General features: G+C 45.9%; 5 protein-coding genes across 13 annotated transcripts; 2 read left to right on the forward strand and 3 right to left on the reverse strand.

The window, feature by feature from the left end:
• gas7a (growth arrest-specific 7a) lies at window positions 1-16,816 on the forward strand. 2 transcript variants are annotated; one of them, XM_053851109.1, is made up of 14 exons: window positions 1-2,308; window positions 3,644-3,706; window positions 6,600-6,689; window positions 7,239-7,354; window positions 7,618-7,692; window positions 7,839-7,917; window positions 8,084-8,215; window positions 8,855-8,978; window positions 9,265-9,344; window positions 9,410-9,508; window positions 10,220-12,527; window positions 12,940-13,065; window positions 15,065-15,193; window positions 16,668-16,816. In XM_053851109.1, the coding sequence occupies exons 1-11, from the start codon at window positions 2,150-2,152 to the stop codon at window positions 10,331-10,333; spliced, it is 1,131 nt and encodes a 376-aa protein (XP_053707084.1). In that variant the 5' UTR covers window positions 1-2,149; the 3' UTR covers window positions 10,334-12,527; window positions 12,940-13,065; window positions 15,065-15,193; window positions 16,668-16,816. The 2 variants fall into 2 exon arrangements, with proteins under 2 accessions (XP_053707084.1, XP_053707085.1); XM_053851110.1 differs by lacking the exon at window positions 1-2,308 and having other exon boundaries at window positions 3,285-3,706.
• Window positions 11,317-14,752, reverse strand: rcvrna (recoverin a). Its single transcript, XM_053851173.1, has 3 exons — window positions 14,265-14,752; window positions 13,592-13,703; window positions 11,317-13,037 (listed from the first exon to the last, which is right to left on the reverse strand). The coding sequence occupies exons 1-3, from the start codon at window positions 14,643-14,645 to the stop codon at window positions 12,919-12,921; spliced, it is 612 nt and encodes a 203-aa protein (XP_053707148.1). The 5' UTR covers window positions 14,646-14,752; the 3' UTR covers window positions 11,317-12,918.
• Window positions 16,368-26,262, forward strand: LOC128750704 (germ cell-specific gene 1-like protein). Of its 4 annotated transcripts, none has more exons than XR_008413191.1 (7): window positions 16,368-16,895; window positions 18,218-18,265; window positions 18,753-18,905; window positions 20,954-21,065; window positions 21,606-22,700; window positions 23,174-24,876; window positions 24,959-26,262. XR_008413191.1 is itself a non-coding variant. In XM_053851144.1 (5 exons), the coding sequence occupies exons 1-5, from the start codon at window positions 16,592-16,594 to the stop codon at window positions 21,892-21,894; spliced, it is 906 nt and encodes a 301-aa protein (XP_053707119.1). In that variant the 5' UTR covers window positions 16,368-16,591; the 3' UTR covers window positions 21,895-23,025. The 4 variants fall into 4 exon arrangements, 1 of the variants encoding a protein (XP_053707119.1); XR_008413192.1 differs by having other exon boundaries at window positions 21,606-22,274; window positions 22,636-22,700; window positions 23,174-26,262; XR_008413190.1 differs by having other exon boundaries at window positions 23,174-26,262.
• LOC128750727 (protein NATD1-like) lies at window positions 22,239-23,422 on the reverse strand. The gene is made up of 3 exons (XM_053851177.1): window positions 23,248-23,422; window positions 22,751-22,869; window positions 22,239-22,682 (listed from the first exon to the last, which is right to left on the reverse strand). Exons 1-3 carry the CDS (start codon window positions 23,420-23,422, stop codon window positions 22,563-22,565), a joined length of 414 nt encoding a protein of 137 aa, XP_053707152.1. The 3' UTR covers window positions 22,239-22,562.
• Window positions 23,487-26,190, reverse strand: LOC128750691 (dehydrogenase/reductase SDR family member 7C-B-like). Of its 5 annotated transcripts, XM_053851124.1 has the most exons (8): window positions 25,740-26,183; window positions 25,126-25,195; window positions 24,725-24,902; window positions 24,546-24,658; window positions 24,268-24,478; window positions 24,111-24,203; window positions 23,894-24,043; window positions 23,492-23,821 (listed from the first exon to the last, which is right to left on the reverse strand). In XM_053851124.1, exons 2-8 carry the CDS (start codon window positions 25,171-25,173, stop codon window positions 23,616-23,618), a joined length of 999 nt encoding a protein of 332 aa, XP_053707099.1. In that variant the 5' UTR covers window positions 25,174-25,195; window positions 25,740-26,183; the 3' UTR covers window positions 23,492-23,615. The 5 variants fall into 5 exon arrangements, with proteins under 5 accessions (XP_053707096.1, XP_053707095.1, XP_053707098.1 ...); XM_053851120.1 differs by having other exon boundaries at window positions 23,488-23,821; window positions 24,546-24,902; window positions 25,740-26,189; XM_053851121.1 differs by lacking the exon at window positions 25,740-26,183 and having other exon boundaries at window positions 23,487-23,821; window positions 24,546-24,902; window positions 25,126-25,718.
• Window positions 26,263-26,646: the final 384 nt, after the last annotated feature.

Consider the following 26,646-nt stretch of genomic DNA (forward strand, 5'->3'; position numbering starts at 1 on the left):
GGGACATAATTATTGATGATTGATATGTCAATATTAACATTTGTGACAACAGTGACAGCACATACAGATGCTATAGTCAACTTGACTGTACCTGGTCTTTATTCCCACATATCTAAGGGACGGTCGAGCTGAACTGAGCTAAACTCATCACTGACACATTTCCCCAAATCTTCTCAAGTGCCACATCAAATCCCTCTTAAGTCAATTTTACGCTGTTCTCCATCAGCGTGGGCATCAGTTCCTGCTGCTGGATCTCATCCCATCCTTTCTTAATGAGTGCTTTATAACGTGCCGCTGTCGCCGCCAGCGAGCTTGCTAACGACGTGGCAGCGGTTAGCAGATGGTTCTTCGCGGCTGGCATGTGGCCTGAACGCTCGGAGAGGAAGAGAAGCGAGGAGGGAGGCCGTGCACTGCAGGCAGTGTGTCAGAAGCTGCAGACGAGTGGGGTTCTCCCTTCACCAGGGAAAGTCTTCCTCCTCCAGACGGGCTGCAGCCAGGAAGGATGAAGGTTGCAGTCATTTTCTCAGGAGCTCTTGAACTTGGAGTGACTCGTCATCGAGAGTTTGCTACCTTTGACCTTTCTAGGAAGCTGTTTTAGAGGGGGCTTCTGGTGCCTCTGCTCAGGCAAAGTGAGTAGATGAACATCAAGAAGCTTCAGCTATCTGACCTGCAAACTTCCAGTCTAGCTCAGTTTCTTCCAGTCCTGCTCAGGTACATTCGCGACAAGCCATCAAGTTTCAAATGGAAAGATTCGGAGCTAAATGATTGACCAAAAATTGTCCAACTGAGAACACCATGGAAAATTGAACCTTAGCTGAGAAGCCCTTGAAGCTTTGTGTGATGGTGGAAACTGCCACTAATGTTCTTTCGCTGTCACTTATGGTGCATTCCAGTTGGAAATGGGAACTCCCAGTTAAGCCCCCTGAAAGTGGGACAGTCCTCACCACCTCGAAATTTGCAATGGCTCCCCTAATGTAAACAGGAAATAGATGTTATTCCATGAATTTGTGTTCCTAGCAGGCGTCACCTTGTCGCTGTGTGGAGAGTGTAGGTGGGCTATTGTCACGTGTACCCGTCTGAGTCAACGCTAGCCTGGTGTGTTATTAGCCCTTACCTAAATGACCTGCGTCGCTATTTTCATTGGTTCTCAAAAACCTGCTTCCTGTTCGCAGAAACCTGACCTCAGGGTCATGCTGCGTCACGATAGACCGCGGATGTGATATTCAGCCAGCGGACAGCTCATGAATCACAGGCAGTGAGAGAGCGTTAGCGTTCGCTACATCCAGGGCTGTTGGCTGCCCGAGGCCCGTTTGCATTAATGATGGCCAGCAATATGTGAGCGCTAACCTGCCAGAAACCACAAGAACAATCTGTGTGGTGATCTGATCGGCAAGCTCACACTAGACGAACCGAAACACGGTGTACACGGTGTACCTCTGATTCTGACTTTCAACCATGCTAACAACCTGTCGTGTTTTGTTTTATGAGCTGAAGGGGGAAACAGTAGCGATCATGACAGTAGTGCCCAGATAACCAACTCAAACGGACTATCTTTGTGTTCAACCATCATCTTAACCTTCTATCAGCGCGTCTTTAGCCATTTTAGCTTTCTTGCACACTGTAAATCTTCGTTTGGATCTAGCATGCTAATGCTGTAGTTCACAGCCTGGAATGTACACTTTTACCCTTAAAATAATTGTTGTGTTGTGTAATTCAAAATACAAAAATGTGTGTGTAATTCAATGTCCTGAATGTCTTATGGATTTTATTTATTTTCAGAAAGCTCCTTAACATGTGTGTTTTAAGTTGAACGTCCTACAGGCATTAGCATTTATGCTAAATAGCCAGCTTTTTTGGTGCTATTCATCAAGCTTGCCTTTTCGAAGAATGTTTTTTCTCTTTTCTTCTGTCCGTCACATCCTTCACTCAAGCTCTAAACCCTCACAACTCTTTATATCAGACATCAGTGAAAGAGGTGCCGATCCTCCTCCCATAACAGTCCCAAGAAGCGTCAACATCGATTGACTCATGTTTGTGTAGCATACACTGGCAGCTGGTTAATAAGCCTTTTTGTTGACCGACACTCAGTCCTGCCTGAACAGCAGGGTCGCTTCCTTCGCTACGATGAATCCGCGCCAACTTTGTGCCCATGCCAAACCATGTGACTAATTACAGAGCAGGGCAGGACCGTCTCATATCCTGGACAGTTGGGGGACATATGGGTCTGGATTCCATGTCTCGGAGTCGGCACCGGTCGATTGACTTCAAAACCGTCTGGACTGGGACTGATCTGGTCATGGCAGCAAAGGTGAGCTGGGCTTGTTGTCGGAAGAGCGCCTCCTGCTGGTGTGACAATTTTAGCAGCCGTGGGTGTAAGTGGGTCGGATCACAGGGTCCTCGCATGCAGAAACTGAACTCATTTGATCAAACTTTAACCTTTCATGATCAGTCGATAGCAGCGTGTTTGATCGTGTAGCTTCACATGACTTCTTTTCCCTTTTGTCTGATGAATATTTCCTGTCATGCTTGGGATCAGTTTCTTTCTCATGATAATGAGATCATGGTCCAGCTTTGACCCAAGTCTTGGATTGAACTTCTCTCCTTACTGTGTGGTGTTTGTGCATTCACAGATCTCCTCCCAGTTAAATTATGCTTGAAAATTGTCAGTAGGTTGTGTGTGTGCAGCTTGATGTGATTTACTGGAGACTTCTCTGGGGTGTCCCCTAATTTTTGTATTTTTATTTATTTATTTGCATTCTACACAAAATATATAGATTTTTTTTTTAATTATGACTAATGTAATTAGTAAATTATTCTTAATATGAATTTCGAAATATTTTAGTAGATTTCACTTATGATTACCATTTTTGCTATTTTTCCGTTTATTTTAATGCGACCCATATTTCTAAATAAAAAAATCCTTAATAGTGTCTTCATTATGTTTTTCACACTATTATTTACTACTCTAATTTATGTATATATATATATATATATATAGAGAGAGAGAGAGAGAGAGAGTTTTATATGGATAAATGAATAGCAGTGACAATACTAAGGAACACAGTCATACACACGCTGTATTGAAATGTTTGACTGTGAGTATTATTTCAGTGTTTTCTAATCGAGCTCTCGCTGCACTATTTGTCAAATTAATTTCCACCTCTGCTTCGCCAGCGGCCCCGGGCGAACGTTAATTGCCCTCCTCTGCTCTGAACGTTCAGCGTCTCCTCCTCCCCCCTGTTCTCTCTGGGGAAGGAGGTGCATGTAAATAAATCCTCCTGCTCTTTCTTCTCCTGCTGCCGTTGTCTCTTTTCCACTTTGCCTTTTTGGATGCTCGACGTAGAAACAGCATCCATCCACTCGCAGCCTTCAACCTCAAAACGGGTCTGACAGCAGCTTCACCGGAGGCTAGACTTCGTCACGCTCTCACAGCCAACACCTCCCCACTAGAACCCTCCTCCTCCTCTTCCAAGCCCCCACCCCCCACCCCCACCGCATCTCCACTCGGCAGTGGATCGGTGTGTGTGGACAAAACAGGAGTGTTTTCCAGAGAAGCGAGCAGGAGGAGGCGAGAGGGACCATGATGGAAGCCAGCTTTGACACCGAAGAGAGTTTTGATGATCCCTCCTGTCTCGCTCCACAGGCTCCTGGATCCGTGTCGCCGGCCAAGAGGCAGATCAAGGAGGTGAAGGAGACCAAGACCACTGTGAGTAGTCAACTTCTCTATCTCCGTCATCCTCCAGCTTGCGTGAGGGGTTCCCTCTGAGTCCGAGGGTCTCTCATCTGTATTCATGCTCAGGTGTCAGGTTACTATCAAGGACTGGGGCTCACACCTGGACCTGGTCCAGACTGAGCTTATGTAATCTCCTGATGTGAGCAAGACGAACCCGAGGTGAGGACAGACGGACAGACGGAGGGGCTGCAGACTCACTGAAACAGGGGGAGAAGGGGGCTCTGACCTGCAGCAGATGCGGGAGCCGTCGGTCTGGCGGCTGTGAAAAAGACCTGAGAGATACAGCCAGAGCAGTTTCCATGGCGACAACAGAAAAAGCTCTGGGAACCTCACTGTGAATTCTGGGTGTTAGCCTTCAGGTGAATTGATCCTGACGTCACAAGAAGAAAAGGTGTTTTTTTGCACTCTTGTTACACAACAGTTGTCATGGCAACGCCATCATCCACCAGCGTCGGACCCTGGCTAGCTTGAGTGTATACCTTCTTCTCACCTTCAACAAGTCTGCTTTCCTGCAGATTAAACATTCATGATGTTGACTTGTTGCTATGGCGCCGCTCTGACTGAGCTGTCGATGTTGGAGGCAGAGATGGAGGGAAGATGAACGTGGAGGATGGTGTGTTAACATGGTAGTTTAGCGTGTGAGGAGCAGCCAAAATGTGCTCATCCCTCCTAATGTAAGATCCAGTTTTACCCAACTCCAATTTTTTTTTTATCACTTCTCAATCAAAATAGACCGCTAAGATTTTGATTCTTAAATAGATGATATAAATTTCGATATGTATTCTTATCGGCAGTGCATAAAAAAAAGAATTATGAACGAACTAGAACTTCTTCACCCTCACCCTTTCGTTTGCTCATGTAAAAGGAAGGAGCAGAAAGTGCTTTCGAGATGACCATGTGAGGAGTTATGTCATCGGGAAGAGACTCGGTGTGTTCTATCTCCACATATAACATTTCTGAACGGTTGGAACTGTGGTAATGGGTTTACCTCAGTGTAGCCATTAGCGCAGCAATGCTAATGCTATTCATCGGCAACGTTAGCCGGAGTTTTTGGCCCATCAGAAGGCATTATAGCCAGTGAATTACGGCGCAGTGACAGTTGCTCTGATGATCAATATGTGACACAGACGTAAGGCGGCATAGTAATTAGTTGCCTAGCAACAGTGTTTCTCCTGAACGCTCCGAAGAGAAATCGATGTTGAAGAAAGAGTTGTCGAGTCTCACGGGTCATTCGTTCGCCGGGACGGATTTTTATCGGCTTCTGACTCAGCGAACGACAGACGTGTCGACACACACTCCCTCGACCTCCACATTGATCTGGCACATAAAAATAATGGACATTAAAATTTGCGGAGGAGTTGACTGCTCAGATCATCGCTGAGATAAACAACGTGATAGATGCGGCGCTGCGGTAATGGAGAGCCGTGACTATCACCATGATCTGTGGGCCAGAAAATGAACAAAGTGATGAGCGGCCGCTTCGACTGAATCAATCTGCTTATCTGTGCGAGGAGTCGTTTGTTTGGCTCTTACGAGATTATGTAACAGAGCCAGAGCGACTCATGTTTGTGTTGTCCGACGTCAGCGGTGGACATGCAGAAGCCCACAAGGTCACGCTGCAGCGTCGACAAGAGCGTCTGATATTTAATGCTTTGGAGTTTTAATGAAGTACATTGCCGTCTCTGCTGTTCAGCTTTCCAGTAGCTCTGTTCATGGTCGTATTTCTGGATCAGCTTTTATGCAAGGCATATTGTATAGACAGCAAAACAGACTTCCGCAAAGATTTTCCAAAAAATATTCATGAATGTAAAATGTAAAATATTAATACATAAATGAGCCAGTATGAATTTGATTTTCTTTAAAATAATATATACTATTCAGTACAATTTGTATTTCAAAGTAGTATTGTTCTCTATATTAAAACATTCATTCAAGAAAAAAAAATAAGTTGCAAGAAGTGCTTGCAATGTTTGTTTATCTACTACTGTATCTGCCTATCAAAAAATAAAATCAGTAGTTTTCTGATCATTTATGTAGATTTTTTTCCATTTAATTGAGGCATGACAAATGAAATATTAGAAACAAAAGTGTCTCATCATGAGATGTTTGAAATCAATCATGCTGAAGCTTTCATGTCTTCCTGCTCTGTGGCTCCGACACCATATGTGCAGCGTTGACCTTCGTCTGACTCCCGCTCTCTCCTCTCATGTTTACCTTCCTCGTGGCTCATCTGTGTTCGGACTCACTTGAACATTTGGTTCCAGCTGCTTCATTTGTGGTGATCGTGTGAACAGAGTGAGCGAGTGAACCGCACTCGGAGGGGCATCTCATTGCCAGGAGGGGGCGCCTACTCATGCCAAACGTTACATAACCGCAGTCCCGTGTCTAATTGGACCCCGACCGTTTGGATCTGCTGCTGGTGTTTGTAGGCATCTGGGTCAGTTTTACTTCCCTGTGCTTACTCGTGTGTGACCTTTCTGGCTCATCCGCATGACCCAAATTTGCGTGGACGCTTTGCTGTCCTCGTTTTCACTGCTCAGATAAAGCAGGTTCCATGACACTCGCCGTGTTGGCGCAGGCACAGGTCTGGAGCTCCATGTCTCCAGATTCAGAGCCCGGATCGATTTTTAGCAATGTCAACGAACAAGAGGTACAAGTCTTGTTTAAAAATCACTATGACTCATGATTTTCATTTTCAGGGTAAGTAAGACACCTAAACACATGTTCTCCGACCCACATCACATCTGATCCATGGATGCCACTGGCCCCTGAGCCAGACTTTGGACTTTCCTTGAAACCGCTCCTGAACCGTTCAATGCTTTGGCTGGTTGTGGTCCTTCGACTGAGTCTCTTCCCTCTGTCCCAGATCAACTGTGTGACGTTCCCGCTGCCAGGGGAGGGTCCAGAGCAGCAGCTGCTAAAGCCCAATGAATGGAGCTACTGTGACTACTTCTGGGTGAGTTCAAGGGCTCGACCTACCACTAAACACATTGCGTGTTCACTGCACTACAGTGTAGCCATTAGCATAAGGATGCTATCATAGTTAAAAACGAAGCATCACTTGTATTTCAGGAGTCTCAGTCGGCAGGACTTTGTTCTTCCACCTTGCCACACATGTCATGGTCATATCCACTTCAACTCTGCCTGGAGTGGTGACATCATACCTGCTCAGATTTCGATTAGTTTCAGAGCCGATCGATCCTGTCTGTAAACACAGTCAGCCTTTGAAACCTCCGCTGATTCCAGCGTCTGGACAACTTCCTGCTAAATTTGGTTTGGACTAGAGTAGGGCTCATTGTTTTCCTGAAATCCAAATCCTTCGTCCTCTCGGGCCGACCTGCTGTGATGAATAAGGCCAACACCTCGGTTGCCCTCGGTAACACGCTGTGCCTCTGTCACAACCTCTCAACATGCAACAAGACGCCCTTCGGTGATTGACGCGCCCACGTGGCGTGACTTGTGCGGGCGGGGTGTGACTCACCGCCTCCTCTCTCTCTCTCGGTAGACGGACAAGAAAGACCCACAGGGCACCACGTCCGTGGCGGGCGTGGAGGTCATCCTGCAGAAGCAGCTGAAGGGCAAGCAGATGCAGAAGGAGATGGCCGAGTTCATCCATGAGAGGTAACTATCCCAACAAGCCACGGGTGACCGTGATGGTTTATTACGTATTGTCATGAATTTGCTCAGCAGAAGGTGAGAGGGACCTGAGTTGCTCATATTGTATAAGCTCATATTGCTCATAAATCAAGTCAAGACATGATGTGTCGGAGACGGATGATTCGTGAAGCTTCTCTCCCACACCCCAGACTCACATGTTATTAACGTCCCCGCTGAAGCCTTCAGTCGCTCGCGCAGCTCCCTCACGTGTCATCTGTGTGTTGCAGGATAAAGATTGAGGAGGAGTACGCCAAGAATCTGTCCAAGCTGTCTCTGAGTCCTCTGGCCGCTCAGGAAGAAGGGTGAGATCTGTGACGGCTGTCAGGAGGCCGTCCCCTCTTTCAGAGTGATTGTTAAAAAGGACACAGATGAACCTAGACATTATGACCACCTGGTTCTTGTTCATCATGATAGCATCACAAATCTGACTTGACCTTCTCCTGTGAAGGACTTTGGGTGAAGCCTGGACTCAGCTGAAGAAAAGTCTCCACGATGAAGCTGAAGTTCATCTAAAATTCTCCAACAAGGTCAGAACAGTCGCTCTGCTTTCACAAATTGAAAGTTTCACAAGTGGTAGTGTGATTGTCATGAAGTTGTCTGTGTGGCGACACCAAACCGACGGTCCCAGCTATACAGTGTGGACAGGAGTCGCTGACTGGGTTTAACCTCTTCATCCATCTGTTCCTCCCTCAGCTTCACTCAGAGGTGGAGAAGCCCCTGCTGACGTTCAGAGGAGAGCACTTCAAGAAGGACCTGAAGAAGTATGACCACCACATCGCTGACCTGAGGAAACAGCTGGCCAGTCGTTATGGCGGCGTGGAGAAGGTGAGCCCACTCTCATTTTCATTCAACACTTATTGAGCCCCTGAAGTGCTTCAGCTCTTTTTTTAGACACTTTACGTAACGCTCCAGCACCTCCCACGCTCCTCGCTGGGTGTCAACATGCTGCAGTGTTTCATGAATGGTTCACTTCGAACTGATATTGAAGTTAGACTAAAACCTACTGTGTAGCAAAACATTCATAGCTTCTTGGATCTCACTCAGCTGCGAGTACTCGCCGCAGCTTCCCATTCTTAATGTTGTTGGGTGCTGCACCGTGGTGGTCCTCTGTGTTTAATGCCACACTTCACTCTCACACCTCACTGTGTACAAGACCGTGTCTCACCATGCTGCTGCGAACCATGCAACACACACTGGGAAGCAGCATTCCTGGTATCAGTGGCGACGCACGGCTTAGGGGCTCACCACCTCTGTACTTTCACTCTCTGTCACCTCGGCTGAGTGAAGAATAAGAGGGAGGTCTGGATGATGTGGATTAGAGCCAGATTAGGGGATGAGGGCGGCATCAGTGTCGGCAGCCGAAAGGAAAGAGAAGTGAGGACCGGTGTAATAGAGGGAGGAACAGCAAGTCTGAGGATTAAACTCACCGCTCATTGTCTGTGCTCTGTGCGTGTGCGTGTGCAGGCTCGTAAAGCTCTGGCCGACAGACAGAAAGACCTGGAGGTGAAGACGCAGCAGCTGGAGATCAAACTGAGCAACAAGACAGAAGAGGACATCAAAAAAGCCCGACGGAAATCCACACAAGCAGGTCAGAGGTCACCACAGGGTCTTAACTGTGCCGCCATGGAGCATAACCCAGTAGGGCACCAAACATACATTTTGATTGTCCCGCTGTACTGAGACATGGACATCAGCTGGCAGAGTCTGTCTGACCACGACGAAACTTCATTTTGAGTCCCTTGTACATTGGCGCCCTCCGCTGGTCAATATAGAGGTTGCAGACATCCATAGAAGACGAAATGAAACTCATTCAAGACTGAAAATATTTCCTTGGGAGGTTCTTCTCTTCATCCAGTTTTTTTTTTCGTCCTCAGGAGACGACCTGATGCGCTGTGTGGATCTGTACAACCAGGCTCAGTGCAAGTGGTTCGAGGAAATGGTCACCAGCACCATGGTAGAATGAACCTTCACCGTGTCCCTTTGACTTGTGGAGTGTCTGATGTCTGACGCCGTCGACAGGAGCTGGAGAAGCTGGAGGTGGAACGCATCGAGTGGATCCAGCAGCACCTGCGTCAGTACACGACGCTGAGACACGAGACTGACATGTTCAACCAGAGTGTGAGTCTTTCTTGACTCCTTTGATTCCCCCGTCCACTTGGTTCTTTAAGTTTTAACTGTTTTGATTTAGTTTTTTTTCTAGTTAGCTGCATTCATACATCGATTTTCTCAATTTTTATTTTCTTATCTTCCTGGTCATAATTTTCCTTACTTTGATTGTTAAAATGTTTTATTTTACTCTGTTTATTTTTATGTTTTATGTAAACAAATTTCTTCTTGTATTTTTAATGTTATTCCTTTTTAAATTTAAAAAGGGAATATTTATTGTCATTATTTCACAGATTTTGATTTTTTTAATGGATATAATGTGAATTATCCAATTTATACATGTATTTTTTGTTTTAAATATAATTCCAATATCGTTTTTTTATTTTGTTTTTTTAGTTACAATTACTATATTTTGTGAAGGGCTTTATTGTTTTGCTCTTTTTTCTATATGTATATGATGTATTTTTGTGACTTCAGCATTTCTTGTATGTATCTTTGTTGTATCTGTTAACTTGTTTAATCTAATTTTAATCTCCTGATTTCAATGTGTTTATTTACCTCCTGTGCATTTCACTTGTCTTGTTCATGTGCATGTATTTGTGGTTTTTGTTTTTCTTCATTTGCTTTTCTTCATGTATTTTCCTGTTATTATTTTTATTTGCTTTCTTGGAGGCCGATCTTTAGTCTGCAGTGTGACATGTTGAACCTGTGTCTTCACTCCAGACGGTGGAGCCGGTGGATCAGCTGCTTCAGTCCGTGGACCCCGCCAAGGACCGAGAACTCTGGGTCAAGGAACACAAGACCGGCGAGGTCCGGCCCGTGGATTTGGACATCTAGAGGATCTGACCTGAAACCAGCTGTCGTCAGTGTCCACTCACGGATCCAGGGACGGTGCATGTTCAGACCGCTGACCGGACCAGACGGAGCACCAGGAAGCAGAACCGGATCAGAACCAGCATGTTCCTTCTCAATTAACCTCATCATGACCCGCATTCACCCGAGTGGACACCTCCTGCTGTCTTGTCCTTGTCAAGTGAAGAAGTCAGCCAAGCAACAAGCCAGATAACTGCTGACCTTTCTTTCCATTTTAGCGGACCTCAGAAGGAGTCTGTCTTCTCCAGCGGCTCTGACTTGATGGATCAATGCATGTTTGTGGGTGTGTTGTCGTGAACGGCCAGCTGCAGTCTGTGGACGTGTTGTCCGTGTCGTACCCGAGTTCAGTTTGAAGAGCACAAGCTCACCCTTCACAGTGCAACGGGCCAGGTGCAGTTTGGATCACTGACTCGCCCTCTAGTGCCTAAACCTGGAATGTTTTTCTGTACATTTGTACAAAGGTGTATCTTGCCATCAGCTGAGATCATGTTGTGTTGATGTTGACAGGAAGAGTTCCGGTCCAAACTCTAAATCAACTAGCCGACATCAGTTGACATGTCTGACTGCCAGAACGTGGGGACTGATGTCACAGACATTCCCACACCCAAGTGTCGTCCTTCCCCCACCTGGTGGTCTCATACGGTCTCACGACATCGCGACCAGACGCCTCTGTGTGAAGGGGAAGGAGCCGCTCTGAACCTCGTCTCTTTCAGTTTCTTCATGCAGCATTATACACACAATAGACTCCAAACTCAAAACGGTATCTAAATTAAATAACTATATAGTATATAGCGGAATTTACATCCAAGGCAGCTTATTATTTTTTTTATTCTTGATTTAATTGTTGGAAAGCCTAGTTTTGTTTTGTCTTATGTATATTTTTTCTGGATTTTCTTTCTTTTTCTTCATTTTTCTATTTTCTTTTTACAAATGGGCTCGTTTAATCGTAATTTAATACTAATTCTGTTCATAATGTTATATATATTTAAGTAATTCTCTAATAGCTGTGCTAAAAAAAAAGCAACTTGACACTTGAAATCCAAGAATTTCGCCACCCATGCAGACATGACAGCAGTGACCCAACAATCCAAACATCATCACAATCATCTCCTTCACTCCAGAAAGCTGAGCACTGTTTGTCTGGGGTCAGGTGACACGAAGATATAGTTCTGTAAAGTCGGTTTGTGATCGGTCGATCAGTGCAGGAGGCGAACGACCCTGCATGTACAGTGTCTTCGCACGTGCGTCCTTGTCTTGACATTCTACTGTTGATTCTGTCTTTCATTCTGTTTTCTTTCAGTCCGTGGATTGAATAGTTGTTCGTCGTTGTCGTTTCCTAAATGTCCAGCTCGTGTCCCTGATGATGTAATGGTTGAGTTAGTGATCTCTGTCGTGAGCTGGAGGCCGCCGACCTTCCAGCGTGGACGCCGGTCGGGAGAGTTAAGATGTTGTGGTTATGTAAGCGAGTGGCTTCCTGGTTCATTCTATTAAAGAGAGAAACAAACATACCAAGTGTGTATTGCTGGTGGGCGGGAGGGTGAACAGGTGGCTCGCTAATCAGGTGGACCACAAACGCTCAGTGTTTTGGTTACATGAAGAATGAACTTTGCACCGCTGCGCAGTTTCATTATGACTAAGTCCTGAGGTTGAAGCTGACGTCGCGCTGCGGAGCACCGTGGCACTAATGGCTACACTGTCAAACAAAGAACGAACCCACGGTAGACAGAAACAGCCTCCACGAGGGTGAAATGTTGTTTATCTCCACTGACCTCCAGTGTTTAATAGGATTGAGAGGTGGATGTTAACTTGAGCCTAATTCTCTTCTAAGCTGCTCTCACACTAATGAGAGCGGGTGACAGAAGGAAGTAAAAAAAAAATCCATTATTTGAACCTCTTCACACCTTTCACACGCACACAGATGTGTCACAGCATGTCTAGACAGTCAGTACAGAGGTTATTCTTAATCATATTTTGCCACGGTGTTGGTCCCGTATTTTTGACTTTTCCGTGTTTTTCTTTTGTAACTTGAATGCAACACGGTGGCGCTCGCGCTCCGCGGGGTGTCGTCAGAGGTGGCGCGTGAGATGGTTGCGAAGCGAAACTCGACACGTTTCGTATGACGGTACTTTGTTGAGGTGACTTTTTGGTTGGCATTCATGTGAGTGTACTTGTGAAATGTCCCTGCTCTGTTATGAAAGATGCCATATTTGTTGCTTGTGTGTATGCACCGTTATCAGCGCTAGCTAGTTAGCCTGCTGGTTAGCATCAGTCCTCGTCTTGTCCAGGTGCAGGGTGGTGGTCAGCGAGGTTGGGTTTCTCTTCATGTCTCTTCAGGGCGGAGAAAGGCTTCGTGCGTGCTGAAGGCCTGTATTGATGTTGCATCACGGGGTGTGTGGCGCGCCTTTTCAGAGTAACGCTCCAGTTATAGAACTGTTTATTTGAACGGCTATTGCAACATGTTTTACTGAACAAGAATGAAAATCAAGCTGTAATCTGCGCTGCCTGAAAACAAGACAAGAGTTGGTCAACAACGGCGGAACGACGTTTGCTCATTGCTTCTTCTCTTTCAGTTTCTCCTTGATCTTCTGCGGCTCGTCGTACTGGATCAGACGCAAAATGTCCTTGTTGTCCATCACGCCCTGGATGAACTCTCCCTCTGTTAGCTTGTCTGATAAGAAACCAGAGGGTGCCAACAGGTCAGTCCTCGGTACACACTCGGTACACAGTCAGAACTTTCACAGCCTCATCTTCCAAAGTATAAATGAATGGTTTTGAATCAGAACAAGACATTTTTGTCTCTTTTCTCTGCTTTTTATTGTAGCAGTATCAGCCCCATGGCTGATTTGGAGAGCAAATCTCGATGTAAACACAAACTAACGTTAACAGGAACATTCGTCCTCCATGTTGAACTGCGAATCCTGGCTCTGAGTGACAGCGTTATCACCAGTGGGCCTGTCCTCAGGTCAAACCATCAACATCCCTGGTGCAGAAGCTTTCTGTTGGGTCAACCCAAGTGGCATTGCAGTCATGAACTGCTTAATCTTTTAGCTCTTTTTATAAAAAAAAAAACATACAGTAAATTAATTTTTTAAAATTAAAAGCTTTGTTTTGCAAAGGACCATTTTTATCCTATTGAAATATACTGCCGCCTTGTCACGGATACGTCTTTCACGCTTCATATCGACGTTGCCTATTTTACTTCCTGAGTGTGGACTTTCTCACCGTTTTCCTTCTTCCCAAAAAAGTTCCAGATTTTTTCCGCCCTCTTCTCTGGCGTGTCTTCGTCTTCAGGGAGGTTTTGTTGGTCGCCAGTTGGAATCATGTTGAATATTGACTGCAACAGAGCAGCTTGTTAGAGATTCATTTCAATTATGAAACTGTTGCGTCATCGTGTTGTTGTTTATTCAAATGGATTACTGATTCCAGTAATAAGTAACAATACCTAGTGTCGTAACTGCTATTATCTAATCTAACCAGGATTAGAATGGGATTACTTGTTCATATATGGAAGAGAATTATCATGTGACATCATATGAAAATTATGATAAAAAAATGATATGAAGAAAAGTGAAAAATGATGAATAGTTATGACCATGTAAATGATCTTCATAAGACATAGAATTATAGAAAAACATTTTAATAATGTATGTAGACTGTTGATGGAGAATGAATCTCCTCACTTGATTAATTTTAGACTTTATGAAATCATATATTTTAAATATTCTGGTAAATATTGTAATACTAGTTTTAGCAATAATTACATTTGTTAAATGAATTATACTATATAACTATATAAGACTGGAACAGTTCCAGACAGACATTTTATTTTGACAAACAGTCGTTTTTTTGTTTCTTTTTCTTCTCTTCAGTTGTGTGAAGGCAAATATTCGCGTACCCGGACAATCTCCTGGATTTCGTTTTTGCTGATGGTTCCATTCCCGTCCACGTCATAGAGAGCAAAGGCCCACTCCAGCTTCTGCAGGGTCTTCCCACCTGAGGTCAGGTGTAGGGCAACAATGTACTCCTTAAAGTCCAGTGTGCCATCTGCGTTGGTGTCGAAGCTCCGGAACACGTGGCGAGCGTACGCTGTGGGGTCCGCATTGGGAAAAAAGCTGGCGTAGATGCTCTCAAACTGCTGCTTGCTTATCTTCCCACTGGGGCACTCCTTCAGAAAGGAGTTGTACCAGGTGCAAAGTTCCGCCTCTGAATACTTTGTGTTGGATTTGAGCTCATCCAGAAGCTCCTTGGAAAGAGCGCTGCTTCTGGTGTTGCCCATCTTGGTGGTTCTGCCGGAGGTCTGGTGGGAGCGAAGACCTCTGCGGCCTGTTTATCTGCCTCCCGATCGCCGTGGCAACCTCTGAAAGTGGCAAATGAGATTAGAGTCATCACTCTTTAAATCCAGACAGCTGTCGAGCTGATTAAGAGGATGAAACACTGTGGCGACAAGATTTTAAAGAGGCACAGAGGATTAGATGCGACAGGTGACCAAAACTGTGATTAAGAACATCTGGCAGTCGACTGTAGTGTGGGCACAGACTGGGGCGCCCAGGAGGTCCGGTCTCCTGCTGAATCGCTGTTTCATTTTTCTGCTCCCTGATTCCTCTGATCACAAGCTTCACTGAGCTGCTCATGATATTTGAAAACATCTACCTTTTGTCACATTGTAACCTCCTCTCTTTCTGTCTGTTATATTAGCAAAGGACAACTGGACAAGGTGGCACAGTGACTGCAACCACAGGAGAATGTTCTAACATTATGACCTGGTCTTGTGCTGTGGCACCTGCTTCACAGCCAAAGATGGCCTCAAAAGACATCCATAATAAAGTGAGTTGAATTACATCAAAACTCTCTGTATGTTGATTCTTTGCTTCTCCCACTTCATCTTTGCACCATGCTTTTGTTTATGAATTGAAAATAGTAGAAACACAAGTTTGTGGTTTTTGCGACGGCAACAGATTAACGTAATCCCAGAGTGCCTGTCCTGCATGCAGCAGATCCACCTTGCCTCAAAATCAGGTTAAGCTTCCCCCCAAATCATTCTGTAGTCTTCAGATTGTCATCGTGTTTTGTTCCATTGTCATGCAACGTTCTGGTTGGTTGTCGAGAATTAGTGAGCATCCCAGCGGACGCTCCATCTGGCCCCGACTAAACGCTGGAATCAAGTGAGCGCATACACAGCAGAATAATTGTTTCATCAGGAGCGACGCTGGACCTTGCTCTTGTTTACATCGGGTTACATCACAGCTAATGTTCGCTATAATCTTTTGTGTTTGGAGGAATTATTTGGGTCGCCCGAACTCTGTGAGCCGTTTTCAAACAAGCGCTGCAAACATGATAAATGATGAATATGATGATGATGATAAATATTATCAGGGTGTGAGGGAAAGTTGTTAACCTTTTGAACAAACAGACAAACTACAATCTCAAGTTAAAAGAAAGGATCAGTGAAGCGATCTGAGCTGGGTTTGTTGGTAGTATTTTTGAATTGCGGACCACATGTTTATATGATCAAACTCACTGAATCTACTCTAGGAATCTGAAGGAAACACAAATGTCACTGAGTTGTCGTTTCACTTCAAAGGTCTTGAGGCACAATTACACAGCAGGTCAAGGTCAATTATTATTTACATAGCACATTTCCACAACTGGTGCTGACCAAAGTGCTTTACGTACAACAACAGTAACACAAGTCGACTTGAGAATGAACAAGCTACAGGGAGATTCTACTCTCAACACGTCGGATGGTGTCCATGAGTCAGGCAGAAGAGGGAGACTGTGAAAAAATACTCACACACACACACACCACACAATCTTTACTGTTTACAAGACAGGGAGCTGGTTTTGACATGAAATGCCACATAGATGAAAAAAAGCACCGCCTTCTTCTGGATTATAATCTGAGATCATAGTAATCTTTTAGAAATCAACGTGCAGAGAGCGTCTGGAGTGTAATTTGCCATTTGTAATGGATGCTATTGACTAGAAAGATGTGTAGAAGGGGTGGAGTGATGAAGTCTTTTGGCTGCCGTGCCGTTGTGTCATCAGATGGAGAGACTGAGTCGTCCCACCAAGGTGGCGATGCCCGGCTGCGCAGAAGTCTCCTACTCGCCATCAGATTATGATGATTTGATGTATCTGCTGGGCAGCCAAACACGGCGGTTACATATCGAAAGCCAGGATTAGTTGCCTTTTCATTTGGTCTCATCCAGCCGGGCCTGGACGATGAGGCTGGAGCGTGGACGGCGGGCTTCTCTGGCGCTCACGCTCAACTTTGTGGCGTTTGCTTTTGCCTTATCAGCGGTGACCACCAGCTACTGGTGCGAGGGGACGAGGAAAGTGGCCAAACCCTTCTGCACGGGGCCGCCGTTGAAGGTCAAGCAGTGGTTCTGCATCCGCTTCAACAGCTCCAACGTCAACGACACCAGGCTGGTCCAGTACATTTTTGAGACCGGCGAGGAGAAGTTCCTTCTCAGGAAGTTCCACACGGGTATCTTCTTCTCCTGTGAGCAAGCGGCTGACATGAACGGTGAGCTCCCCAACACGTGTCGCTGGTTTTATAACATCCGGATTTGAAGTGATAATCTCAACTGAATATTGAAAACATTTTGCCTGTTTGAGCAAGAACATGAAAGGTCAAGATAAAACTATGATCTGGAACAGTCTGCTATTTTCAGCTATATTTTTATAACCATCATAATGACCTTTTACCCCATTCATCCAAAATGTTCTGGGTCAGGTTTAGGAAAGCCTTCTCCCACGACATATGTCCTCTGTCGTTTTATCTTTGTCACCTGTTCTCGGCACACAATAACCTATTGTGTGTGTGAAGTTTTACTCCTCTTGTCATCCATCTTTCTGTTGATAAACTCTGTCCTTCAAGCCTTCCATATCTTGGAGACACAGTTGGTGTTACGACATCCGTCGTGCCAACAAGTCCTCTCGTGTCATTCTTTGGTCTTGCATTCGGTAATCCAGTGCTTCTGCCACCAAACAGACTGGTTCTCCTGCCAAGTTTCCACCACACACCCTAAATGGAATTTATTGCTGACATGACAAACTGGGAGGATGAATGAAGTCCAGTCCAATTCAGTCCCATTCACTCTTCGCATCGGGGTAACATGTAAACAAAATACATTTTAGCTGTCTACAGGACACTTTAAGAGGGAACTCTCATGTATTCTGTTGGGTAACATTGAGGAGCAGGTGTGATCCAATAACCTGAGTGTTGATCTGAAACCACTGCCTCGGTGTTACGATAACTACAGAACCGTCCTCACTCTGCGAGTTCATAGCGTGGCTCCCGATTATGCCGTGTGTGCTGTGACTGACACTGGTGGTGATTTTGTCCTTGTCAGCAGCTGAATACAGAGGACAGGGGAACGTTGCTGCTGCTGTTTGTTCATCCCACATTCCACCAGTAAGGTGCAATGAATCACTGCATTAGGTATGCTTGTTGCTAACCTGGAGATAGTTCCAGCTCTCTGTGACGACTGAAAATATCACGGTCTACACCTCCACCACTATTATCGGAGCTCTCTCAACGTTTCCAAGACATTTTGGATCCAGACCAAGTGTCGGGTTGGAGCAGTCAGTGGAGCACATGTGTTGGTTCAAAACCTGTCTTTTCTGTCCTGGTCCCACTGCATTGCTCTTCAGGAGGTATCAAATGCCTCATTGTCTTCGCCACAATAGATCCACATAATTCATTGAAAGTGATGCTGAGAATATGAAGGTCTAATATGAACCGTGTTTGTGTTGAAAAGATGACACAATTAGTCTTCGTTCAACTTGAGTTGTTGTTGTTGGATCAAAACTCATCTTCTGTATTGTTCTTTGGATACTTGACAGGGTTCGACTGCCGGGACTTCTCCGAAATAGCCCCGGAGCACGAGAGAGGTCAGTCACATTCATACTTCAAAACACCTTCAGATGGCAAGAAGGAACACGGCAGTGTTCATGCTGAATACGCAGTTATAGTATTTTTTATTGTAATTTTTTATGATGTGACTCCATCTTAGTCACATGGTGTCACATAATAAAAAAAATATAGGTGCCTTGAATTTTCCTGCCAGATAACAGCACTTCAAAAGACAGTTGAGTCTGATAGACTCGCCAAAAGTCGATGGACTGGACATCCAATGATCTCAAAAACGTTTGACTTCTTGGGCCCAACTGTGGGTAAAAATCTCTTAAACATCATGTGGCTTAAGCAGCGGACTGGGCTCTTTCAAGTTTGGGAAAGTCATGCCCAAGATTATTGATGAAAGTGGTGACTTCTTTACCTGTGATGCCCCGATGTTTTTTTTCACCAGGTTAACCCTGACAGTGTTCCACTGCCCCGCGTGTTATGTTGAATCAATCTTGTCCGTCTCTCTCTGTCCAGGCGTCCTCTGGTTGTGTATCGTGGCAGAGACGCTGTACCTCTCCCTTCTCTTCATGGGTGGTGCCCTGATGACGCTGGAGCAATGTCCCTGCTTCAGCATCATGAACAAGCTGAAGCTCAGTGCCTTCGCCGCCTTGTGCACAGCTTTGTCAGGTAACTGCTGTGTTACTCTGCAGCAAGCAGACGCGTTGGCATGGTTACGTCTCCTGGCTTTGATTGACTGATGTACACCCCCTGCTGTCCTTTCAAAGACTGCGTACATAAAAATCCTGGTGGGCGCTGTTGTTGGAATTAGTGGCACAGATGTCTCAGAAATGAAGTTGGTGGAGAGGAGGCGATAACTGGTATTTCTGTTTAAAGAAGTGTTTACAGAGTGCAAGGATGCTTTCAACAAGGTCTTTAAATGCGATTTTCTTTTGGCTCCTATCCTGCGTCTTGCCTCTGTGTATGACAGCTACTGCCTTGATTTGCTGATTCCCATTTTCTTATTTTAATTTGTGACAACATACAACTGAAACATTTGAATCTAGATTTATTGAAAAATTATATTGGTGAAATACAGTGGTTTGAGATTGTAAATGACAATAATAATTTACAGAACAAGGAAGAATAGAATACACTTGAATGCAGCAGTAATAGCAATAGCTTGTGGGACAAAGACTTCTTGAAGTAAAATATTCTAGAAAATATAGTGTGATTTTAAAAAGTCAAGAGGTGATTGCGAGAATTACGTCAGGGCTGATGTTTTTTTCCACTTCTTTGCTCTTCTATAACATGCTCGGGCGCTTGTTTACAGCGCTCCCGCTGACTGGCTCTGTGCCTCCTGCCAGCCGAGGCCCGAAGCTTGACTGTTAGCTTCCACACTCAGCGTAGTGGTTTCTAAAATCATGAAAGAGTTTCGTTCTATTGAATGATTTGACTCTTATTTTGGCCAGCTGTGAATTGTGATCGCCATTCCTGCTTGAGTGTGCTGCGGATGACCCGCCGACTGATGGGTCCTGTCGGGACTCTTTGGTTGCCAAAGTGTCAAAGACCTGAATGAGCTCAACAAAGAGGCCTGTAGGGTCACATGATAAAAAAAGCTGTTCTCACAGCAGCGCAGAAGGAGATACGGGAGGTTGATGAGATCAGTTTCACATCAAAGAATCTGCAGATGCCAGCTGTGCCATGAGCTTGAGTAAGAAAAGGCTTTTTCCAAATAATGGATGTAAACATTTGATGAGATATTCTGGATGATATGTTGTTTTATTTCGAACAAATCCGAATGCCTTCCCTCTCATGTAAAGGACAATGTTGTTAAACTGAGCATCCAGTCCCTCGTGTGACAGGATTTCCACGAATCGGGAACAAAAAAAAAAAAAAAAAGAGGGTTTTTCCTCTGTTCCTGGTTTCTGTAAAGTCAGCGCTGAGTGGATTAGGTGTGTTTTTAATCTGGCTGTATCTGGATTGATAATGCAGCGAGGACAAAGACATCGGTGTGAGTCATGCACAGGGTGCAGCAAGGTGTATGTTGCATGCAGACAGCCCTTCAGTTCATGTGCGCGAGGCCACAGGTCACAACGTCCGTGGCAGGGCAAGTCGCTGGAACACGGAGCAGCGAGATGCGTCCACTCGCTGCCTCTGAGGATTTGCCGGTTTGTCCGCTAATCGGATTGGACTTGGGGCAGCGGTTTTGGGTCGTGCCAAGACCTGCCCACAGGAGCCCCCTCCCGCCCTGAGCGCTCCCAACCTCCCCTCCCCCCCTCCGTTGTTATCAGTTAATCCCAAGAAAGGCAGCTGTGGAAAAAAGGAGCAGAGAGGGCGGGGGTCAGAGCGCACTACCTCTGTCAGATGACTGCGTGTTCACCAACATAACTGACTTATTTTTACGTTCTTTTCATGGTGACTGTTTCGTCTAGTCGTGGAGACGACGGCGGTTTAGTTTTAAAGGGCAGCAACAGTGTCAAGACTTGAGTCATGGCTTTTATGAGCGGAACTGGTCTGACCAACAGACTTCATTCATCATTCAAAATCTTGAAATTGCTGGGCTTATAACTCCAACCTACAAATAATAAGTTGGCACAGGTATTTATTTATAATATTTTGTTGGGTAGTGAAAGATGCAAAAACCAAAACTCACCCTCATTCCCATTCTAACACTCACTTTTTAAGTTTGTTGTTCCCTCGAGTCAGTTTTTCTATGAACCTTGTTGTGGTCTCAGGTCTCTGTGGGATGGTGGCTCACATGATGTTCACCACCATCTTTCAACTGGCTGTGGCCATGGGACCGGAGGACTGGAGACCCAAGACCTGGGACTACAGCTGGTCCTACGCGTAAGTGTCTTATGGTAGAAGGGTCATCCAAAAAAATCTTCATATGATGGACCTTTTCTTTAAAAATGAAAACTCAAGAAAGCACTAAAATCTAGAGCCATTTATGAGGGAGATTTTGTCCTTCAATGAGTCTTTAATTCACACTGAGCTGTGTCAGAAATACGGAGGCGTTTTACAGTTTGTTTTGAAAGTAATACTAAACTTGTGTTGACTGTTGTTTAACAGATAAAAAATAGGCATTTTAAAAACATCTTGTTCAGGTTAAGGGGTGAACAAGAGATCAGTGAGATATGAGAGAGTAGAAAAAAGGCTGAATATGCTGTGGAGTGTTGTCAGTCGGCAGTGGCCCGTACCCCTCAGGAGAGGTTTGGGCTGAGGAGGAAGGTGAAGGGAGGTCCAATAGTGGCGCAGCTTCACAGTTTGGTGGAGAAGGACAGGAGGGTGCTTTTCTTTTCTTCATGAAAGGCATCATCCCAACAATTGTTCTGGTCACCTAAGCTCCTCGCCCCACCGTTTAACCTGGAATTTACCTGACCACAGGCTTGCATGGAGCTCATTCGGCACCTGCATGGCCTCCGCTGTGACAGCACTGAACCGCTACACCAAGACGATCATCGAGTTCAAATACAAGCGGCGGAACATCGAGAAGAGCCTGCTGGTCAAGCAGAAGATGGTGGACCTGGATCTGCCCGAGCAGATGTGGGACCTGTATCTGACTGCAGAGGCACCACTGGAGCCGCCTGCCAATGGACACAAGCCGACGTCAGGGATTACGTACGTGGTGGAGGTGGACGACCCGCCTGACCCACAGGGAGAGGCGTACTGCTGAAACCCGACGCCCTCCGGTGGCCACTCTCACAGTTTCAAACCTGAGCCTATAATAGTCTGGTCACATGACCACCTGGACACACATCCTCGGACATCACTTGTTTCAGAATAAGGGCTTTGTGACCAGAAGACGATCGTAAGGGACTCACCTCTATCAATGCTGTTGTCTTTTATAATAAATGTGTCTTACTGACCACTGCCAAACTCACACGCATCAGACGGTGCATCACTTCTTTACCTGCCACTCTAGAGATTCCATCACCGTCTTCAGAGGTTTTACTGCGGGCTGGAAACGTGCTGGTCTCAGTCCGATCAGGATGTGTTGGGCTCTGTACTGCTGCGCCCTCTGCTGTCAAGGATCTCAGTGTTTGAAACATGCAGGTATAATTGCATTTCTTTTATTAAAATTAAGCAAAACCATCAACGCCGCTACATAGTCAAATGTATATGACGTATTCATAATGTCCTCTAAAACAAGGTCTAAACTCAGGCCTGTCATCTCCGGGTCGGTACTCCAGGAGTCAGACTTGATCTGATCCGTCTTTGATCACAAGTTTGTGTTTACATTTCAGTCTCGATTATAACCCGTCAAACCTGGGATTTAGACCATTTTTTTTCTGTGAAATTCAAGTGTTCAGAAGGAGGTAGGTTTCTGTGGTGACATTCGACTCAGTCGTTCAGCAGCAGATCCTGGTACTTGTTCTGTGGGTGTTCATCAATGAACTTCTGTATGTACCAACAGGACACGTTAGCCTTCAGGTCCTCTTCCGCCAGGAAGTCCATGGCAGCCTGGAACACCGAGAGGGAGTGAGGTTTGATGTTTCAATCTCTCAAATGCGTGCCAAAGACAATCTCACCTTTGAGAGCAGCGCTGCGACACCTTGACCCCGAAAGGTCTCGGGTACAAACGTGGACATGAGGTCCACCTGCTTGTCCGCAGTGAACCTGTAGAGCAGAACTGCCTGATCCTGGGGCCCTGGGGAGAAATGTCAGCTGCTGAACAGATGTCATTGTGAAGTACTAAAGCAGACCAAATCCAAGTTGAATCATGTACAAAATATCTACGTAAAACACGTCAAATAACTTTACGTTTGTAATTCAAATGTACACAGTACATATGGAGATCCAAAGCCTCAAGAGTAACACACACACACACACATATATATATATATATATATATATATATATATATATATATATATATGTGTATATATATATGCGTATATGTGTGTGTGCGCAACAAGACTTTTTATTCGTCTTCAAACGTTGACTCTTCACAGGCCGCAATGAGACCGCGGTCCTCGCGTGAAAGTCTACCCGCGCCGAAGAGCTCGAACTCGGCTGTCCTGCTCACCTGCCCCGCTGCCAGGAGAGACCGTGAAGCGGCGATTCAGTCGGTCGTGTTCCACCCTCAAGCTACTACAGCTCCGTGAAGTGAATGAAGCAGGAGAAAGCGTTGTCCTTAAGGTGCACCCAGACAGCCGGAAAGGTATTTTCAACGCCATTTCGATGGGAAGCACAGCAAGCATGGGTCATCTGCTTCTCTGTACTGACCACAAGAGGGTGCCAAACACGCCAGGAACGCTCGTGCGCACAGTGATAAGTTTTTAATTATTAACTCATTTCAAATATCTTAAAAGACCAAACTCTTTCTCCATTTCTGGTCACGCTTTCATGCCCTCTTTAAAATCCATCGGTTGTGCTCCTCCTCTGTCTCAAATGTCACGATGCCACTGAGACGTTGGCGTGATTCACTCCGGCGGCCATCAAGGCGAAGAAGAGGTTGGGGAAGAAGGAGCGAGCGTAGACGGCCACTTTAGGAAGCGTCGGTGCGATCACCACTTCCTTTCTCTTGTTGCCTAAAGTCTTGGCGATCTCAGCGGCTGCTTCGCCAGGAGACACGCCGTGAGGCCTCATGATGAAGAACCCTGAGAACACAGACAGGAGTGGAGCACAGTCAAACTCTTCCTCATTTGAAATGGCCACTGAGCTTTCCTTACAGGACCAGAAGGATTTGCGGGTGGAGGCCTCGGTCGCGTCTGACGCGCTGATGAACGTGTGGTTGATGGTGCTGACAGAGATGCCAAACTCCTCCACCTCAGCCCTCAGACAGTCGAAGAAAGCCTGGACGGCGTGTTTGGATGCGGCGTCTGGAACAGAAGTCGGAAGAATTTCTCAGGCATATAGAGCCCTCACATTTGGGACACCTGCACTCACATGCGGAGCGGAACGGCACGGCCAGTTTTCCTTGAATGCTGTTGACCAGGATCAGGTGACCGGTTCTCCTGGACATCATGGACGGCAGCACTCCTGAAACACAGAGCCAAACAGGACGTTACGAAGCTTTAGCTTGACCGGGCTTCTCGGGCTTCACCTTTGACCAGAGTGGCCGGTCCAAAGTAGTTGTTGTCCATAAGCAGCTTGTCCATCTCCAGCGACAGATTCTGGGCAGGAGCTTTGACCTTCAGACTGTTGTTGAGGATGATCACGTCCAGACAGCCGTAACAGTCTAGCACATCTACGATGGCCTCGGGCAAACTCAGCATATCGCTGAAATCCAGCAGCACCAGCTTTGGCGGGAAGGTCTGAGGGCCATGGAGGGATGAAGGAAGCGATCCATGACGAGACGCCAACTCCCCCCGACAGACTCACCACGCTGGGATCCGAAGAACCTGTCAAGTCCTCAGCCAGTTCCTCCAGTTTGTCCCAGCTCTTGCCACAGAGAATCAACCTGGCGCCTCCTTTGTGAAAGACACTTGCACATACTGGAGCGGAGGAGAAGAAAAACCATCGCATCACGGAGCAGCACTCATCTTCAACACTCCTCTCACCTTTCCCCAGCTTGGACGTGGCGTCAGACAGAACCACCACCTTGTTGCGAACACATGTTTTGGACAAGAAGCCAGTGACAAGGCCGTAGATGTAGAAGAAGCCGGCCGTCAACACAACCACACAGGGCACCAGCAGGACGGTGGTGGTCCAGGTCGGGTCCATCTCCTGCAGTTTTTCCTGAACACATGTTGCTTGTTAACTTCCTGCTCAATGACTTTCTTTGGTGTGTCCAGGTGAATCAGGCGGTGATGAGGCTGATGCCAGAGGCAAAGATGAGTGTCTTAGTTGTCTGAGGGATGACTGGGGTTAGGCGAGTTTTGAACTGGTTCAGTATGTTTACACAGCCAAACATACTTTTGGAAATGGATTTATGGATGATGAGGAACCGATGGTTTCATACCCACAGGCTCTCTGGCACCGTTACATTGGCCTCCATCTCTACACTCATGTTAACATCGAATATAACACGTCTGCAACACAAACACAAGACACAAGTCAGATGAATCTGACGGAGCCGAATCCTCACAGAGGCGTGTCCTTCGTTTGCAGACACAAAGAGGTAAAGCCCGTTGGTCACATAGGAGTCAGTGAAATGAAATGGTTTTAGTCATGTACGTTTGCATTTGAAATCTTATTCATTCCACTGTCAAACTGTATACGTTTTTATTGAATAACTTGTCTCACTTAAATTAATATTCAATCATTTTACCTTCCAGTCTCCAATAATTCATGAGGTATATTTTCCTACACAATGGCTTCACATTTCATTGTTCCTGTTCGCGTCGTCCACACTTCATTCTCGCACATTATTCCATGCCAACGCACCCACTGGTATCAACTGTTGATCCTCAGGTCTTCTAAATATAAACCGATCCAGTTTCTCCTGCAGGAGCTCAATGTCACACGTTGGTCCCAGAACCTTCACACAGAACCGTCCGCCTCGGCCCCAGATTATAGATGACGCAGTGGAAGTGAACCCCAAACCTCCCCTGAATACCATGGCTCCAGACTCACCCAGCTCGCGTCTCCTCTGCTGCTCGCCCCAGGACCCTCACACACACAGCCGGCCCAGGCCGCCGCAGCAATTCCTCAGGATTTGTGCTCTTTTTATAGCTGCGCAGCTGAGTCACAAGTGTGTTGTGGTCGAGTGAGGAGCGACAGGTGGAGAATGTTCTCACCAGCTGCTGGAGACCCCAGGCTCGTCACATGAAGGACGAGTGTCCCTCGGATCGACAGTCATGCTGGACATTTCAATCTCAAGAGATCGTTTGAAAATTGTGTCCACTAACGTCTCTGCTCTGCTTCCAAACGATTTCAGTGATAACGGTGTTTAGAAGCCAAAGAAAAACGCTTGAATCGATTAACATCGTCCTTGCGTCGGTGAAATGACACCAGAGTCTTTTATTTTGAAGGCTGGAGCGTCGTCGTCAATGGGTCAGTTGGCGGTTCTGCTCGTTCTGTCGCTGCATCAGCACCATCCACCGGATCTTTCCACTGCGCTGTCACCTGAGAATATTCGAAAAGCAGTTGAGCGACAACAGACAAGGTGACGCTGTTGAGCTCGCGTCACGTGGTGCATGACTTTCGCTCACGTGAGAATTCGACGATTCTGCGCCGTGACAAAAACTTTCAAAACAATCACGTCACAATCATTGACAGTCACGTTGTTAATAAAAAAAAACCCCCCAAACAAACACGATTTAATGTCGAACAAAAACTCACCTGAGCAGCTGCAGAACCAAGACTTCGTTCATATTCCGCCCATTTTATTAACAAATACAATCTACCTGGAATTCTAATACGGATAATGATATATTGAAAGGTGTTTCTGGAATCATAAAGAATGTTTCTATAATTCGGCTACGAACATTTGATATTGCACATTTTCTTTAGTAAAATGTATTCCCACATAATACAATAC

The sequence above is a fragment of the Synchiropus splendidus genome, chromosome 19 (genome assembly GCF_027744825.2).
Source record: "Synchiropus splendidus isolate RoL2022-P1 chromosome 19, RoL_Sspl_1.0, whole genome shotgun sequence".
NCBI classification, from domain to species: Eukaryota; Metazoa; Chordata; class Actinopteri; order Syngnathiformes; family Callionymidae; genus Synchiropus; species Synchiropus splendidus.